At 51.6% G+C, this 14,891-nt stretch overlaps 6 protein-coding genes across 6 annotated transcripts; 4 read left to right on the forward strand and 2 right to left on the reverse strand.

The window, feature by feature from the left end:
* Positions 1-661: 661 nt before the first annotated feature.
* On the forward strand, positions 662-1,201 carry NCS54_01250300 (Mediator of RNA polymerase II transcription subunit 11; the record flags this gene model as incomplete). The annotated part of the gene is made up of 1 exon (XM_053157735.1): positions 662-1,201. One exon carries the CDS (start codon positions 662-664, stop codon positions 1,199-1,201), a length of 540 nt encoding a protein of 179 aa, XP_053013710.1.
* A 1,734-nt stretch (positions 1,202-2,935) lies between these two features.
* On the forward strand, positions 2,936-4,528 carry NCS54_01250400 (Hypothetical protein; the record flags this gene model as incomplete). Its single annotated transcript, XM_053157736.1, has 4 exons — positions 2,936-3,079; positions 3,130-3,207; positions 3,255-4,100; positions 4,148-4,528. The coding sequence occupies 4 exons, from the start codon at positions 2,936-2,938 to the stop codon at positions 4,526-4,528; spliced, it is 1,449 nt and encodes a 482-aa protein (XP_053013711.1).
* A 469-nt stretch (positions 4,529-4,997) lies between these two features.
* Positions 4,998-5,386, forward strand: NCS54_01250500 (Hypothetical protein; the record flags this gene model as incomplete). Its single annotated transcript, XM_053157737.1, has 2 exons — positions 4,998-5,265; positions 5,322-5,386. The coding sequence occupies 2 exons, from the start codon at positions 4,998-5,000 to the stop codon at positions 5,384-5,386; spliced, it is 333 nt and encodes a 110-aa protein (XP_053013712.1).
* Positions 5,387-5,752: 366 nt separating this feature from the next.
* On the reverse strand, positions 5,753-6,388 carry NCS54_01250600 (Hypothetical protein; the record flags this gene model as incomplete). The annotated part of the gene is made up of 3 exons (XM_053157738.1): positions 5,753-5,889; positions 5,945-6,088; positions 6,142-6,388. The coding sequence occupies 3 exons, from the start codon at positions 6,386-6,388 to the stop codon at positions 5,753-5,755; spliced, it is 528 nt and encodes a 175-aa protein (XP_053013713.1).
* Positions 6,389-7,489: 1,101 nt separating this feature from the next.
* NCS54_01250700 (C2H2-type domain-containing protein) lies at positions 7,490-11,101 on the reverse strand (the record flags this gene model as incomplete). The annotated part of the gene is made up of 5 exons (XM_053157739.1): positions 7,490-9,097; positions 9,152-9,323; positions 9,375-9,419; positions 10,498-10,530; positions 10,578-11,101. The coding sequence occupies 5 exons, from the start codon at positions 11,099-11,101 to the stop codon at positions 7,490-7,492; spliced, it is 2,382 nt and encodes a 793-aa protein (XP_053013714.1).
* A 1,276-nt stretch (positions 11,102-12,377) lies between these two features.
* NCS54_01250800 (Hypothetical protein) lies at positions 12,378-14,373 on the forward strand (the record flags this gene model as incomplete). Its single annotated transcript, XM_053157740.1, has 3 exons — positions 12,378-13,860; positions 13,916-14,191; positions 14,243-14,373. 3 exons carry the CDS (start codon positions 12,378-12,380, stop codon positions 14,371-14,373), a joined length of 1,890 nt encoding a protein of 629 aa, XP_053013715.1.
* Between the last annotated feature and the right edge of the window lie 518 nt (positions 14,374-14,891).

The raw sequence follows: 14,891 nt of genomic DNA on the forward strand, positions 1-14,891 counted from the left end.
AAGGATTGAAGAATAGATGATAGAAGATGCGCGCAGGCAGCGTTGATGAAGAGCCGAGTTTGAGGTGATGCTTCGAGGATGAAGGTGAACACGGAAGGCAGGCTGAAGCGCGACGGAGAAGCGCGAAGCGCATTGACCCGAGGATTAAGCGAAGGAGAGGCTCACCCCAGTAAGCTTAACAGTCACAACTCAACTCCCTCAACAATTTCCTACAAATAGGAACTTTAAATATGATATCCGATCTTGAAGAGGAAATTTCTCAGATTTGGAAATTTCGCCTAATTCTTCACTGCTCTTAATTACCTATTCCAGCCATCTTGAACAGTCTGCAGTCATCGTGAGGAAGCGCACAGACCACGGTACGTACCACCGAGCCTGCGAGCTCTCTCTCGCGTGTGCGAGACCTCCACCTCAAGTTGACCATCAAAAACTGACGGGACGAAATACATCAGCGCCTGCGCATGATTAGATGTGACCTCTTCTTGGCTTATCATTACATATCCATTAAGCCTTTTACGGTCACAGCCACTTTCGCTGGATAAACGCTCACCTACGTCGCGGGAATTAGATCAACAGAACAAACTCCCACCTTCATACCCCAGCATCGCCTTGCACCACGGTCTAGGCCAGCGCCAAACGTCAAAGAAGATCATTTAACAATATGGCTTCACCGGCAGATATTGTTATGGGTGATTCCGGGGAGTCCAGCACACAAAAGCCATTCACCGTCGAAGAAAACATCAAGCAACTCAACGCCATCGACCAAAGCGCCGTGCAACTCATGAGCCACACGGCTACTGCTCTCAATGCCCTCACAACACCCTCCTCTAGCGACGGCGCCCCGAACACAGACCCTTCAGGCGAAGCGGTCAAGCCATCATTGAACCCCCCAGCACAAAAGGAGGCCTTCCGTTCTGCCACCGACTCTTTTCTCACGACGCTGCACGCCATCGATGTCAAGATGAAGCGCCAAATCTTTGCTCTGGAGGAGGCGGGCATCGTCAACCTGGCCAATCCCCAGCGTCAGGAGCCCAATGGACCACCTAAGGCGTCGCTCAAGCCTAATGGAACCGGAGCTGTGGGCAACTTGGACGTGGGCTGGCTGAACAGTCGAGGCACGAGGGTGGAGAGGGATATGGAGTCGGAGCTTTGGGCTAGGGCGAAGGAGGTCTTGCAAAAGGAGGTGGCGAAGGATAATTAACTGGTGAAAGGTAGGCTCAACTGGGTTTGCTCCATGTCTGATGTTTCTTGTTGTTTGGCGTTAGGGTGGGATCTACAGCATTCACGTTGGAGTGAGGGTCATGACATCGGGCACCATTTGATAGAGGCTCAAGGCAACCAATAAATATCCTTTTCACTCTTGGCGCGAGTCTCTCTGTCTATTTAACTTGCCTTCGCGCCTGATATTCCATGCCTTGAGTTCCTGAATGTATGTATCCATGGAAGTTTGTGTTGAGTCGACCTTACCCTAGACGTTTGGTGCATCGGGCTGCGTCTGATGTTGAGTTCTCGTCGCTAGATGAGCTTGATCGGGTTGGCGAGGCCAAGGATATGAGTTTCTTCGAACACTGCGTGGGGAGCAGGATCTGCCCCTAGACCTTTCCTCGTCTTGCTCGTGACGAGTTGAACGGCGCTTTCTGCGTGACATGAATGTTTTGAACGCGAAGATCAAGCAAACATAAACCATACATGACAAGAAGGCCAAGAAAAATATCCCCACAACCGTGGCGGCAGAGGTTGAGGTCTCTTCTCCACGGGTAATGACAGTCATTGTCATGGGCTGGGAAACTTCTGGTTGATAGAGATCGATTAGTAGAGAGTGTTTGTGTGAAGCAAATCGCAACGTAGCATGGAGCCAATAAAATAGTTGGAGAGACTCTGGCTATAAAGTCACTGATTCGATGTCAATATCGGTGAGGGCGCGAGCGTGCATTTTGATCAGTCAGTCATATCCTAAGCTGCCAAGCTGCAGGGCGAGGGAGAATGACGGCCATGATTCAGCAGCCATCGGGAGAAGCAATCAATATTCGTGAAACCTTGCTGGAATAGGGAGCCGGGAAATGAGGACAAGAAATAGGACTGTGAAAAGCCAAGGCCAAGCATCGGAGCCAAGGTGTATAGCCTCCTGCCGCGCAAGCCGACGGGTCGACGGGAAGTGGGAGGGGGTAATTAGAAGAAGGCGATCTGTTCAGGAGAGATTATCCAGGGTGCAAGGCTGTGAAATCAAGAAATTTGAACAAAAGGCTTCATGGCCGGAACTACGCATATAGATAGATTCTTCCGGCGCGGCTCTCTCGGATGCACGTTGGCGATGGCATCAACACACGCGTTCTTGGCGGGGTAAAAGCTTCCGGGCTTGCCCCGGACCCAGCTTGTTTCTGGTGGCATAATCCATGCCCAAGAGGGTCCAAGCATCCATGCACCGGACCGCCAAGGACCAATCACGGGCCGTCGCAGTGTAATATGGCAGCTTGCCCTCGGGCTCTTGGGTCTACCGAAGCCTCCGGAATGACGCCCTCGCGGGCCAGTGGCTTGCTTCAGTTACTTGAAGCGGGTGGTGGAGGCTTACTCAAGCTATAACATTGCTCCGGCCCTTGTTTGCGCGACTTGAACCTTTTTTCCCCTGTGTAACCTTTTTTCTTGTCGCGGTTTGTTTTTCCTTCTTCAATTCTCCCTAGAGGAGCTTCATTGCTATCTATAGACAGTCATTGAATTGCTCTGTCCTGAACGAACCCCCCGCTGCTCGCTTATCGTGCATCCGTCTCTGTTGTCGATATCGCCCACCTCGTGCCGTCATAGCCGCTTCTTTTCGCAGTGACGATCCCCCACCGCCGGTTGCTGCGACGGAAACGGCGGAAACGGCGTCGCCAACGTTCGAATTTCTTGGGAGAGACATCGCGAAGCTAAGAACGCAACCCAGAAACCAGACGCCATCATGGCTGTTAGCTATAAGGCGAAAGCCATGACGGCTTCCTCGTCCTTGGGGCTGGTCATTGCTTTCTTTGGAGCTGTCGCCCAAGCTCATGAGCACGATACAAGCAAAATCCCCGAAGGCCAGACAGTGTCTGTAGAACCTTTGGTATGCTCCTTGCAGTATGAATGCTTGCGATTGAGTCTAACTGATAGCAGGATACTGTGTTATGGATTCACATCTTCATACAGATGCTGGCTTACGGCGTCATATTCCCAATTGGCATGGTTCTAGGCGTAGGTGACCACACGTCAACACATGACAATAAGCTGACTTCTTCTAGATGACCAAAAACCGATGGCATGTCCCGACCCAAGCCGTTGGCACCGTCCTCGCCATCCTTGGCTTCTTCCTCGGCCACGCGCACAAGGGCCGCCAATTCATCCCTAATCACGTCCACGGAAAGTTCGCACACATCCTCCAGCTGCTCCTCGCCGCGCAGGTCTTCATCGGGGTCTATCTCAAGCTTCATTGGGAGAAAGGCATCAACGGCAAGATCCGAAGGATTGTCCGCCCGTGCCATGGCATCATTGGCAAGGCAATGCCTATTCTGGCCTGGACGCAGATGATCTTTGGCGGTATCACAGCTCTGGGTTTCTGCCAGGACTCACACACCGGCCAATGCGCAGCCCACTTCATCATGGGAGGTGCTTTTATTGCATACGGAATTGTCCTTACCATTCTCCTTCTCGTCGGTCAACTATGGATTCGAAGCCGCGGACGCTCGCAGGAGTTTTACGACAGTGCCGTGATAGCTGCATGGGGCTGCGTCAATACGTTTACTGAGCACCGCTGGGGTGGCCCTTGGGTCAAGAATGACTGGCAGCATACGACTATGGGAGTCATCTGGTGGTGCGCCGGTCTGGCTGGTGTTTGGCTGAGCAAGGATCGTGATGGACGCCCCAAGCGCAACTTCATCCCAGGATTCGTGATCCTCATTACTGGCTGGGCCATGTCTGCCCACCCGCAGGATCTGATGGTCAGTGCTGCGACGCACACCATGTTTGGATATACCCTCATGGGCGTCGGATTCACTCGAATAATTGAGATCGCTTTTGTTCTCAAGGATGCGCACTCTATCTCGGAGGATGGTCGATCTGCCAACAGCTTCCAGTTTATCCCCGTTTTTGTAAGTCAACAATATCCAAGACCAAGCGCATCTACTAACATACCTAGCTCATGTATGCTGCTGGCTTCCTTTTCATGGGCGCCACCGAGGAGCAGATGAATCTCGTCGCCGGTTCCAGCATGGACCATGTTTCATACATCCTCATCACCTTTTCGCTCGCCTCGCTGATGTTCCTGTTTGTCAACATGCTCATTCACCTCTGGGACCGGCTTGCGCACCCTCCGCTGAACACCAAGGATTTCGGTACCAGCCACACACACGCGAACGGTCGAGCTGTCGAGGATGGGCAGATCCGAGCTGCTGAGGAGTTCGAACTGGATGGACTCATGAGCGACGACGAAGACGATCCCAGTCGACGAATGCTCGGTCCCAACAGTGAGGACAGTGGAAGCACCATGGGCAGAAATCACCAAACCCGTGTTCAATAAGAACGAAGGACCTAAGAAGACTCGAGAAGAGGCTTGAAAGACTCAGGATACGTCAAGGCAAGGGTTCTTATACATTGGCTTACACCCCTCTACCTTGACGCCACCTCGCTGGGATGGGTGTAAATGATGATGCGACAACGCTACGTTTTGGAAATCTGATGATAAAAACGATACGGGAAAGGAGTTTGTGTAAAATAGATGTCATCTAGATCTACATATTAGGCGTAATATTGAATGGGCTTTGAATATTGAACACTTATGACTTTTGTCTGTGTCATTCTCATCCTCGACAGTGGCCCCACCGATGTGGGTTCTGGAACATCGAGATGCCCGCTTGGCGGGGCCTTGGCGCGTTCTTCACCGAAAACTCACCGAGATTCTTGACCGAAAAACGAACTTTATCGCAGAATCTCCATCGCCACATCCATCCCAACTCTTCAGACATTGACCTCCGTCAAGACCAACCGCAATGCCGTCCGTCAAGAACCCCAACGGCCCCTCCAAGAACCGCCTGGCCGCGCGCGCCTCCAAGGCCAAGAAGGAGCGGCGCAAGCGTTCCCTGGCGCCCAAGGACAAGATCGCGAAGGCGGATGCGACACGAGGCGCGAGGGCTGGACTTCTCCCTACGAGCGGACCTAGGGCCAAGGTCAGCGCCAAGAGGGCGCGCAAGATGGAGAAGAAGATGGGGTATGCTTTGAAGAGGAAGATGGAGGCCGAGGGAGAGGCTGAGATGAAGGGTGAGTTTGTGTCGGGCATGTGTGCATGGTGTGGATGACTGACTTGAGTTTTGTAGATGCGCCTGTGGAAAATGAGGGAGGAGACAAGGCCGAAGAGGTTGTCATGGGAGATATCCAGTGAACGAGTGCCATGTCACGACGAGCGAACAAGTTACGACAGAGATGTTTATTCCGCGACTGCGACTCTATCCTCGATCCTTGATACCACTCTCCCTTTTTCAGATGATTCCTCTCAACGAAATCGACATGACGACCAACGTATAAACAGGCGACGCCGAGCCACTAAAGGACTTGGACGGACATGGACTAGGACATGAAGAAAAAGATGGTGGGAGAGACACCAACGACCCTGTGTCAGGCGCACAATGCCATCTTTGGGGGAAAACCAATGATAGAATCCCCAGCCAAAGCAATGAAACCCGATGAACCTTCTCAATCATGTGTCTAAATTCCTCTACCCCCGTCACACGTTGTTCTTGTGTCTTGTCTAACCGGAAGTGTTGCGCTGCTTAAAGGCAGCCTTGACGTTCTTGAAAACGTCCTTGATGCCGCGCTTGGCGGGCTTGACGGGCACGGTGGGCACGGTGGGCTCGACGGCCTCGACAGGCTCGACGAGATCGCCGCCTGTGTCAACTGTTAGCATGACGATCATTCAACATTGGTGAGACTGAATACTTACGGACGCTAACGCCGCAGAAGAGATCGACCTCGCCATCGAAAGAAACTTGCTGGTTGTCAGTTGTCTCGTGCTGTTTCGACAATCGCTCATACTTACCGACGGAGGAGGGCTCCGAGGGGTGGCGCCAAGCACCAAAGAAGTCATCTGTTGCAACTGTCAGCTCAGTGTCCTCCAACTTGATGATTGCTGGTGCTTACAGGTGTCAGAAGTACCATTGACCCATCCCTGGATGGTCTCGAAGCACTCAAGAGTGTCTGGGTTACTGTCCGAGTATTCAATGGAATCGGAGCTGTCCGAGTAGAAAGCGTGCAGATCCTGCTCAGGACCCTGCTCAGGACCCTGCTCGGGACCCTGCTTCTTCGACTTCTTCAGACGTCGCCAAAGACGCCCAACGACGTCGACAGTCATCTTCGCGAGAGTGGGAGTTCCGAGCAAACCGGGCATGATGAATCGAAATTCGTAGGTTCGTATGGGTTTGGTAGTTGAAGGAGTGTTGTACCGAGATGGTGAAGGAGAGTGCTCGAGAAGATTTGTGGGATCTCGAGTTTAGGAAAGGGTGAAGAGGAAAGAAGAAGTGATCACGAAGACTTCAAGTTGGAGAAAGTATTTATATGATTCCATCTTCATTGATGCCATTCATCCCTTCTTAGTGTATTTCACTCTCCGTCGTTTGGGGATGCCGTTTACTTTCAAGGAGAGGGGGATAATAGAGAACCATTGCTACGTCAAACGAAAGGGAATGCCTCTATGATTCCCTTTCCAAGTTGGGAATGGAGTCAATGCCTCGAGGGCATCTCTCGAGGGAAACGGTGTTTGCGGCCATCTCCTTTTTCGGTCTCGACACCCCAGGTCGGGAGGCAGTTCAAATATCCCCAAATGACACAGCCATTTGGGATTGGAGGAAACGGATTTGAGGTAGAATTCCATTTGACAAACAGATCCCTCAGTCGTGAGGGCATCGACGCGCAGTGTTGAACTGTTCTTATCGGTATCTGGATGGAGTCGACACTGGCGGCGGGACGGTAGGGACGAAAGAGGTAAGTATAGATGCGTTTGCACGGCCGTTTAAACAAGCTCATGGCACCCACGTGGAAAAATTCGGCATATCATCCCAGCCCAATCTTGATGCGAGCCTTGGGGCCGTGCAGGAACGGCAGGCCATGTGTTTGGAGTGACAAGAGGCTCGTTAATGAACTGGTCGGCAGACAAAGGGGGAAATGGCCTCTTCGATTCATGGCCCCAAGTCATTCCCAGTATTTGTAATATTGACTGTAAAGTGACCCATGCAAGGCGCCCCCGACTCAGCATTTCCATAGCATTGGAATCTCAGTTCTGAATTGCTTCATTGAACTTTGGGCCACCACGCTTTACACAAATAAATAGTTACAATTTCTATACCTGGTACTTAGACAGCTATCATGAAAAGCAAATGTGTCCCCCCTTTCATTGTTCCAAGTTCAAATCCCACAGTTTCCATTGACTCTCACATTCCCTCATCTTCAACGCACAATCGTCCAGATCTCTCTCGGTATCTTCTCTCCGTCCTTAGGTAGGTCGAAAAGCAGAACGCACAAATTGATACAGATGATCAACTTCCTTGTTACCTCCCTCATCATCGTTCCCTTGCTCGTGAACATCTCTATCTGCCGCCTCCTGTGTGCTACTAGCGCCGAGGACTCGGGTGAGTTGCTCCTCCAGCCGCTTGACCCGATCTTCGAGTTCCCGGTTGCGACGCTCAAGCTCGTCCTGACGTCTCTTGACCTGGGATGATGTGTTGGGGCCTCTACGGAGCTTGATCATGGTTCGGGAGGGTGGAATTCGAAGCGAGGTAGGAGTCTTTGTTGGAGTTACCAAAGCCATGGCCGCGCTTGGTCCTCGACCAGCGGAAGGGCTCGAGGGAGTGTCAGGAACTGGGGTATCGAGGTTCATCGGAGTCAAGAGGGTTGTTGCAGGTGCGCTCTTGGGTGTTGCGAATGGAGTCGCAGGGGTTCCGGGTGACATCGGTACATCTGGGTCGGCCGTAGTATGCGAGACCGAGTTGGCGTGTGTCCTGGCGTTGTTGATTGGAGTCATGGTGTGGCCGAATCTTCTACAGCCTCTTTTGACGCACTTCCATAGAGCCATGCCTTTGACTTCCATGCCCTCAAACCCGGAGCTCACCCACACTTCTTCCAGGAACTCGTCGGCGGTAGTGTGCGAAATCAAGGTGGAGTGCGTTTTGGCGTTGCCATGTTGAATGTAGACATTGCCGAATTTTTTACAGCCTCTCTTGGCGCATCTCCAAAATGTCTTGTCCTCGGTGATTTCCATGCCCTCCAACCCGGAGCTCACCCATATTTCTTGAGAGGATTCATCGTTGGAGGCCATGTCCTCTTCGCTGGTGGCGTGTGCGAAGGAGCGAGCATGCTGCTTCAGCTTCCAGAAAGCGTTGAAAAACATCCCGTACTTTGGGCAATTCTCGTTCGCGCATCTCCCACTCGCTCCTCCTGCATCAAAAACTATCCCAGGCAGCGTTGGGCTTTCATGCTCGTCAAGGAAACAGGCTCCGGAGACCACTGTCCAAGCCTGGCGGTGCTCCGTCCCAGTTATGTGGCCAAAGAAGGTTTGAAAGCCTGAGAATGTGCATCCAAACGAGAGGCAGCCAGGGGCGTTGCATCTTAGGTTTCGTATGGCTTCTTGCTCAGCGGTCAGGGCTGGGCCAGGCTGCATGTTCTCGACGAGGGCCTGGTTGAGCTTAGCGGCTGAAATGTGGTAGGGCACATCGGTGTGTCGAGTGTATTCGGATCTGCATCGGAAGTTGAAGCCATACCGCTGACAGCAGGGCTCGCAGCAGGCAAAGATGTCGGAGGTGACGAGCTGAGAAGGCGAGTTGTTGTCCTGTTGGTCTTGGCTCGGCATGACAACATCCGTGTTTCCCAGGGCATCGAGAATTTCTTCAGATTCAGCATCGCTCTGGTGAGCTGGCGACAGACGAAAGTGCTCAAGGTAAATCCTGTAGGTCTCGAAAGGTTCCCCAGCCATCTCGCACTCCTCATCATCGCAGAACCACTCGATTAAATGCCCACTGTCACGACCGTGTCTTTCGAGAGGAGGAGCGGACGCAAAGACGGCCCTGCACTGACCGCAGGCATATTGGCCTTCGTGCCATCTCTTCTGATGCTTCTAGCATTCTTCGGCGGAGTGAAACACGAAGCCGTCGCAGCCGACGTAGGGGCAGCAAAGGGTGTTGACTTCTGCAAGGTTCGGGCATTCGGCTACAAAGTAACCTTCAGGCGGATCGGTGGTCTCTTCGGTTGAAGACATAGTCGAGGGGCGAGCAGGTGTTGCGTAGTCGAGCGGTTGAGGCTTAACGGTGAACTCTGAGCTGCCTGTCTGGAGCCTGGAGTTTGGTGAGCGGGGGAAAGTAGTAGGAATAAAGAAAGGCGCATACCTCTGAGCGATGACAGCAGTGTGAGTGATGTTTAGGCTCTCATTCCTGGGCAACGGTGCGTGAGGTTGTGATCTGCGATTAGGAGCTAGTGAGGTGTTCGTGGTGCTTGATCGAGTTCACTTCCCCTCAATAGTCACATCCAAAGTGTGCGAAATTAGGGCTCGAGTGTAAATAGAGAGTAAAGGTTAGAACTAAACAAATTACCAAGAATACTGGCCTAATAGTTCACGTAGACATGAGCTATAGCAGAGTTCCGTTGTTGTGTGAAGCAGAGGAGAGGAGTGACTTGTTATGCACCTTGCGTTGCCGGGTAACTTGGGTACTGTCACTAACAACAACGGGATATCAAACGCTGTAGTATAGGGACCACATGTGAATAAAAAGAAAAACAAGTTTAAAAAAAATATTGTGTGAAAGGCAGACAATGTAAGGAATTGGCAATGTAAACGACTCTGCACATCGTGAGGAGACCCTGATCTGTGTTCAAGTTGAGCCCCCTACTATCATAGTACCAGGTCGGGGGTATGTTCTCAGCGACAAGCACACTATCCGGTATGGTGTAGTGGCTAACATTTCGCGCTCTCATAACCTGAGGGATTAGTACCGCGGAGCCCAGGGTTCGATTCCCTGTACCGGAGTTTCTTTTTGCACATTGTGCGTCTCGGCCAGAGACCTAACGGGCACTTGATTGTCATGTTCTCGTGGCCCCTTTCTTGTTCTTTTTGTTGTTAAAGAGATCTTGTTTACTTTGAATCTCTGGATGCCTTATTCTTACTTTTGTGTCTGCCTCGACCCCCTCTGAAGACGCTGCTTGCTCTCAATCCTCAATCGAGTCTCACGGGCATCATTATAAACACACTTTATTACCTAGATACAAAGGAAAGAAACAAATCAATAGGTAAAGATAGAACGGGAGTTTAATGTCCCTGAAAATCATTCAATCCCATGCTGGGTCCCCATATGTCGCTTCAAATGATCGTCTCTGGCAAAATCCCCTGAACAATACTTGCAAGGAAACCTTCTCATATCAATCCCCATCTCGGCGGCCTCTTCACGATGCTTCGCCCTGTAGTGTCTTTTCAAGTCTCGGTCATCTTGGACCTTTTTGGGACAGAAGACACACTGAACTTTCTTATTGTTCTTGCGGTCTGCCCTCCTGTGTGGGTTGTTAGCAAAGCCCCAGGACGCGCCGAGGCGTCCTACCTTTTATCACAAGGGCGGTTGCCTCGTTCTGCCTTGGCCTGACGTCTTTGTTGGCGCTTCTTCTTGGGGGAAGAATCGTGGGTAGGTGTTGGTGTCGGACCAAGGCTCGGCGGGAGCAATTGCTCCCGCGGGCTGTAGTTTGTGGAAAGTGGCGAAGTGCTGTACGCTGGGGAGAAGCCAAGCGACTGTTCGGAGACGCTCGAAGAATTCAGCGTAGCACTTGGTGAGTCTTCGGTTAGTGTGGGCATCATGTCTATCTGATGCCAGGTCGGGTGTAGTGAATTGTCGATGTAATCCGGCTCCGGGATCGGGAGCGGGATGGTAACGTTGAACAACTGCGGGTGTATATCAGGGAAGTTCAAACAGTCGGTTTCTTCAGGAATCTGCATTCCCCGCTGTGTGTCGGCAAACTCTGCGTCATTCACATTGCTGTTTAGGGGTAGACCGTCTGCCATGAGTGCAAACTCAAGTTCGTCGAGTGCGTCGTTGAAAAGCGACTCGTAGTCCACTTCGGGGTCGTCCATCCTGTGTTTGCGTTGAGGACGAGAAGCCTCGTCGATGTTTTTAGTGTTTGTGAATTGTGAGTTTGTAGCTTTGTTGATTCAATTGATGCTGCTATCCGCTGGTTGGGGGAATCACAACAGGACACCTTTTATTGACGCTATCCGGGTCCATCAATCTGGCTGTCATCCAGAGTTAGATATAACATCAACTTTGAAGGTAGGGGGAATTGTGATATACCAGAGACGCAGGGAACCAGCGTCAAACAATCCATGGTTGCTCATCTTTGCTCACGGCTGGCTGATCTTGTACCGCAGGGCACTTGCCGGCTGGTGGCCTGGTTCATATTGTCGATTTTCTACCAGGCACCTGTCGCTGATGATTTTGTGCAACAACCGAGTAGAAAACAAAGAATATGGGCGAAGTCACCAGTCGACAAATGCCCTGTAGTAGCTCGACACTCGACGGCCTGTTTACAAACCTGTATTAGACAAACACCGGCCATCTTCATTCGGAGACTTACGGTGGCTCTGGAATTGTAAACTCTCAAAACAATGCCCAAACTCGTGCCGCCAGCGGCAGAGCGAGGGGTTTCGGTGGTGTATGCTTTATGGTTATTGTTATAAGTTGCTAACACCACCGGAGACAGCCCCAGCCTTCGAACTCGCACTCTCAATCGTGAGGCTCCCACCTCTCACCCTATCATCATCATGCACGAATGAGATCGCGGGGATGATGTCGAAGGCTGGAGCTGCCTCCGGTGGTGTTAGGGGTGAGAGGTGGTGGGTAGGGCCTGATCCCGCTCGCAGACGGGGTGCGAGCGGGATCAGGCTCTCGATTAATTATGTAAAGAGTGAAGAAGAATAGAGTAGGACAAGAATTGAAGAATAATACAAGAATGAAAGACAAAGGAAATAAAGGAATGTGGGTGTTGGAAGGTTGTGATTATTGTTTGATGAAGAAGAAGAAAAGCCGTGAATAGTTCGTGCGACAGGCCATGGCATTTATCCATTCGCAAAGAGGCCGGCAACGAAAGACTTGGGGGCCATTTCCGAGAGGAGAGCTGCAGCATTCTCCAACCCAGGTTGTGATTGGCACATCCAGAAGCCCTCTGCATATGGGCTCATGAGTTGGCTCAATGCCACTGGTGGTCGGCCTCCCAAGCCTGATCAGTTGTTTCTGCTGCAAATTTGTCCAGGATGGTGAAAGATGAACGTCTACCCCTTCGAAATGTTTCTCTGGGTCTCAGAACTTGGACCTTTCATCATCTGCATGAGTTGAATTGCTTATAGTTGCAGCATGTCGTCCGCCAACAAAGAATACCAGCATTTCATTCCCCAGTTTCTTCTCAGGAACTACTCACATCACTTTGTTTGCCCACAAGCCAAAGGCCCTTCAAAGAAATGCAAGAAACACAAGCACGAGAAGGGCAAGTACCCAGGCGATCCCGTCGTCAACAACCTCTGCCTGACGTCCGAGCCCTACACACTGGAGGAGACGCCAGTGGCCCGCGTGTTTGGGCAGCTGGACATGTACGAGGACATGACGACGTCACCAGTCAAGAAGCATCGTCGCATCGAGGAGATGCTTGGAAAGACGGAGTTTGATGCTAGCAAGATCTTTCGCAGGATCACTATGGCCTATGGAAAGGGGCAGCCAGATATATGGCTGTCGCGGACCGAACGAAATCTTCTGCGCAAGTTTCTCTTCTTACTCAAGTACCGCGGCTCAGGCTTCCGTCGAAGGTTTTATCATGGGGATCCAGAGAGCTACAATTCCAACGACAAGGAGCTACTTCAAGACTACATGGAGAAGCATGGGTTCGAGAGCCCTCTGGACGTCTGGTTCCACAATCTCGAGACCATCATGACGCTTGAGATGGACGAAGAGATGAAGTGGGCAGGTGAAATCAAGAAGCGCATGTTTCACAATGATGCGATGTGGTTCATGGCGCATGTCCAGTGCAGCTACATGGCCATCTGCACCCCCGCCAACCCAGATGAAGAGTTCATACTCTCGGACAACAGCTACAACGTCTTCGAGGGCCCCAGCACCTTTATTGAGGATGAAGAAACGGGCGAGCGGACTGGTTCCTTTCACGCCGCCTTCCATGAGTTTGCGCCCATCTCTCCACGCCTGATGTTGGTGCTGCGCTCGCATGCGCTCCCAGTGCCCGAGGAGGACAAAATACCGAGCGTACGGGAACAGCGCGATGATATGCGAAGGCAGTGCTTCGACAACATCTACGGAGCTGACGTAAATTCCATGCTGCGCGATCTGCCTGTCAAAAAAGCGACAAACAGCTACAGCGAGATTATCAACAGGGTCTCGGTACTCAAGCCCGGTCACAGCCCGAGGCAGAGCAAGGACGACCGCTTCTGCTTCAAGTTCTTCCCGATCGAGACTGTACACGTCCGAAAGATCAATGGCATTTTCCTAGACAACTGCTACATGTGCTCTAGCATCGCGTTTGGATCGCAGGATGCCTTTCTCAAGACGTTGGACTGGTGGCTGACTGAACCTTGCACCACCGGCAAGATTGTCCTAGGTGAGTACGAGCATGTTCATCTCAAGTATCTCAAGAACTTGGAGGCTTTTATGAAGTCGAGGGGATGGGGTAAGGAGCTTGTATATGACCCGCAACCGACCCCACAGGTACGGGACATCGAGAGTTACCGACTTCGGGAGATCGAGTTCCATCGACGCATGGAGCGTATGGGACAGCATCCAGAGCTCTTCAAGGGTCCTTTCCAGGAAAAAATGAAGCCGTACGAAGAGTTAGGTAACACATTCTCTCCCCAGTCTTCCAGGGGCTTGATACTGACACGGAACCATAGGCGGGTCGTGGACGACGTTATTCTACGACCTGCACCAGTCTAGCCTCATGCTCAAGTTGCGCATCAAGATTGATTCTTGGAGCCAGGGAGTCGACGAGGCCATCAGAAGACGGAACCGGACCTTGCTGGTGGAAGAGTATATGAATCTGCCGTGCCGCAGATTCTGGCTGTATCTGAGGCAGTGCCGGTTGATGGTCTTGACCGATGGAAAGCCTGGATTGATTGAGGACGCATTGAACGCTTTACAGGGCGGTATGGAGGATAAGCTCACCTATCGTAAGGAGTTTCATATTTCAGTAACGTCTGTAACTGACCAAGTATCGGCAGTTTATGATTCCCTGCCATCAGTGGTCGTGAATCGCTACATGTACGAGGCCTCTATGATGGATAAGGTCGGGGAGGCGAGCTTCATGCGACAATATTTGAGATTTTTACTGGAGCGAGGACGACCAGAGTAAAGGTCAGAAGTGGTGATGAATTCAGGGGTCAAATCTGGTGTTGGCTGGAGAGTTGTGGAAGTCATATCACTGTAGGGTCACGGAGCCAAGTGGCAGTGAGTCACGATATTTATCAAGTCCATTGCATTTCTACTTAGGTTGTGATTCTCCGGTTTTAACTGTGTCTTTTGCTGTTGTGGCTGATGGTCTCTTTGGAGAATTGGCGGGCCAGAGCACTGCGCAGGCCCTTGCTTGGATGATATTTACAGCTGACCTTGCTTCAGCAACTCGTTCTTATATCGCCCAAAGCCGTCGCGCTCCTCTTCGCGCTCCTCAAGATAATCTCGTCGCATCTTGACCTATTCCTCCTTGAATCAACCTTCTTGCAGTTACGGAACGTTTCCAGAAGAGTATGTTGCGCAAACTTCCATGGGCAGCCATCCAAGTCCATTCCATGTTTGATCGAGTGGCTTGGCCGAGGAGTCTTGGGGCCAGCTTGCGCTGCACCAACTTCTTTTCGTCCTTGGTGAGGACCGAGT

Source organism: Fusarium falciforme, chromosome 10 (genome assembly GCF_026873545.1).
Source record: "Fusarium falciforme chromosome 10, complete sequence".
NCBI classification, from domain to species: domain Eukaryota; kingdom Fungi; phylum Ascomycota; class Sordariomycetes; order Hypocreales; family Nectriaceae; genus Fusarium; species Fusarium falciforme.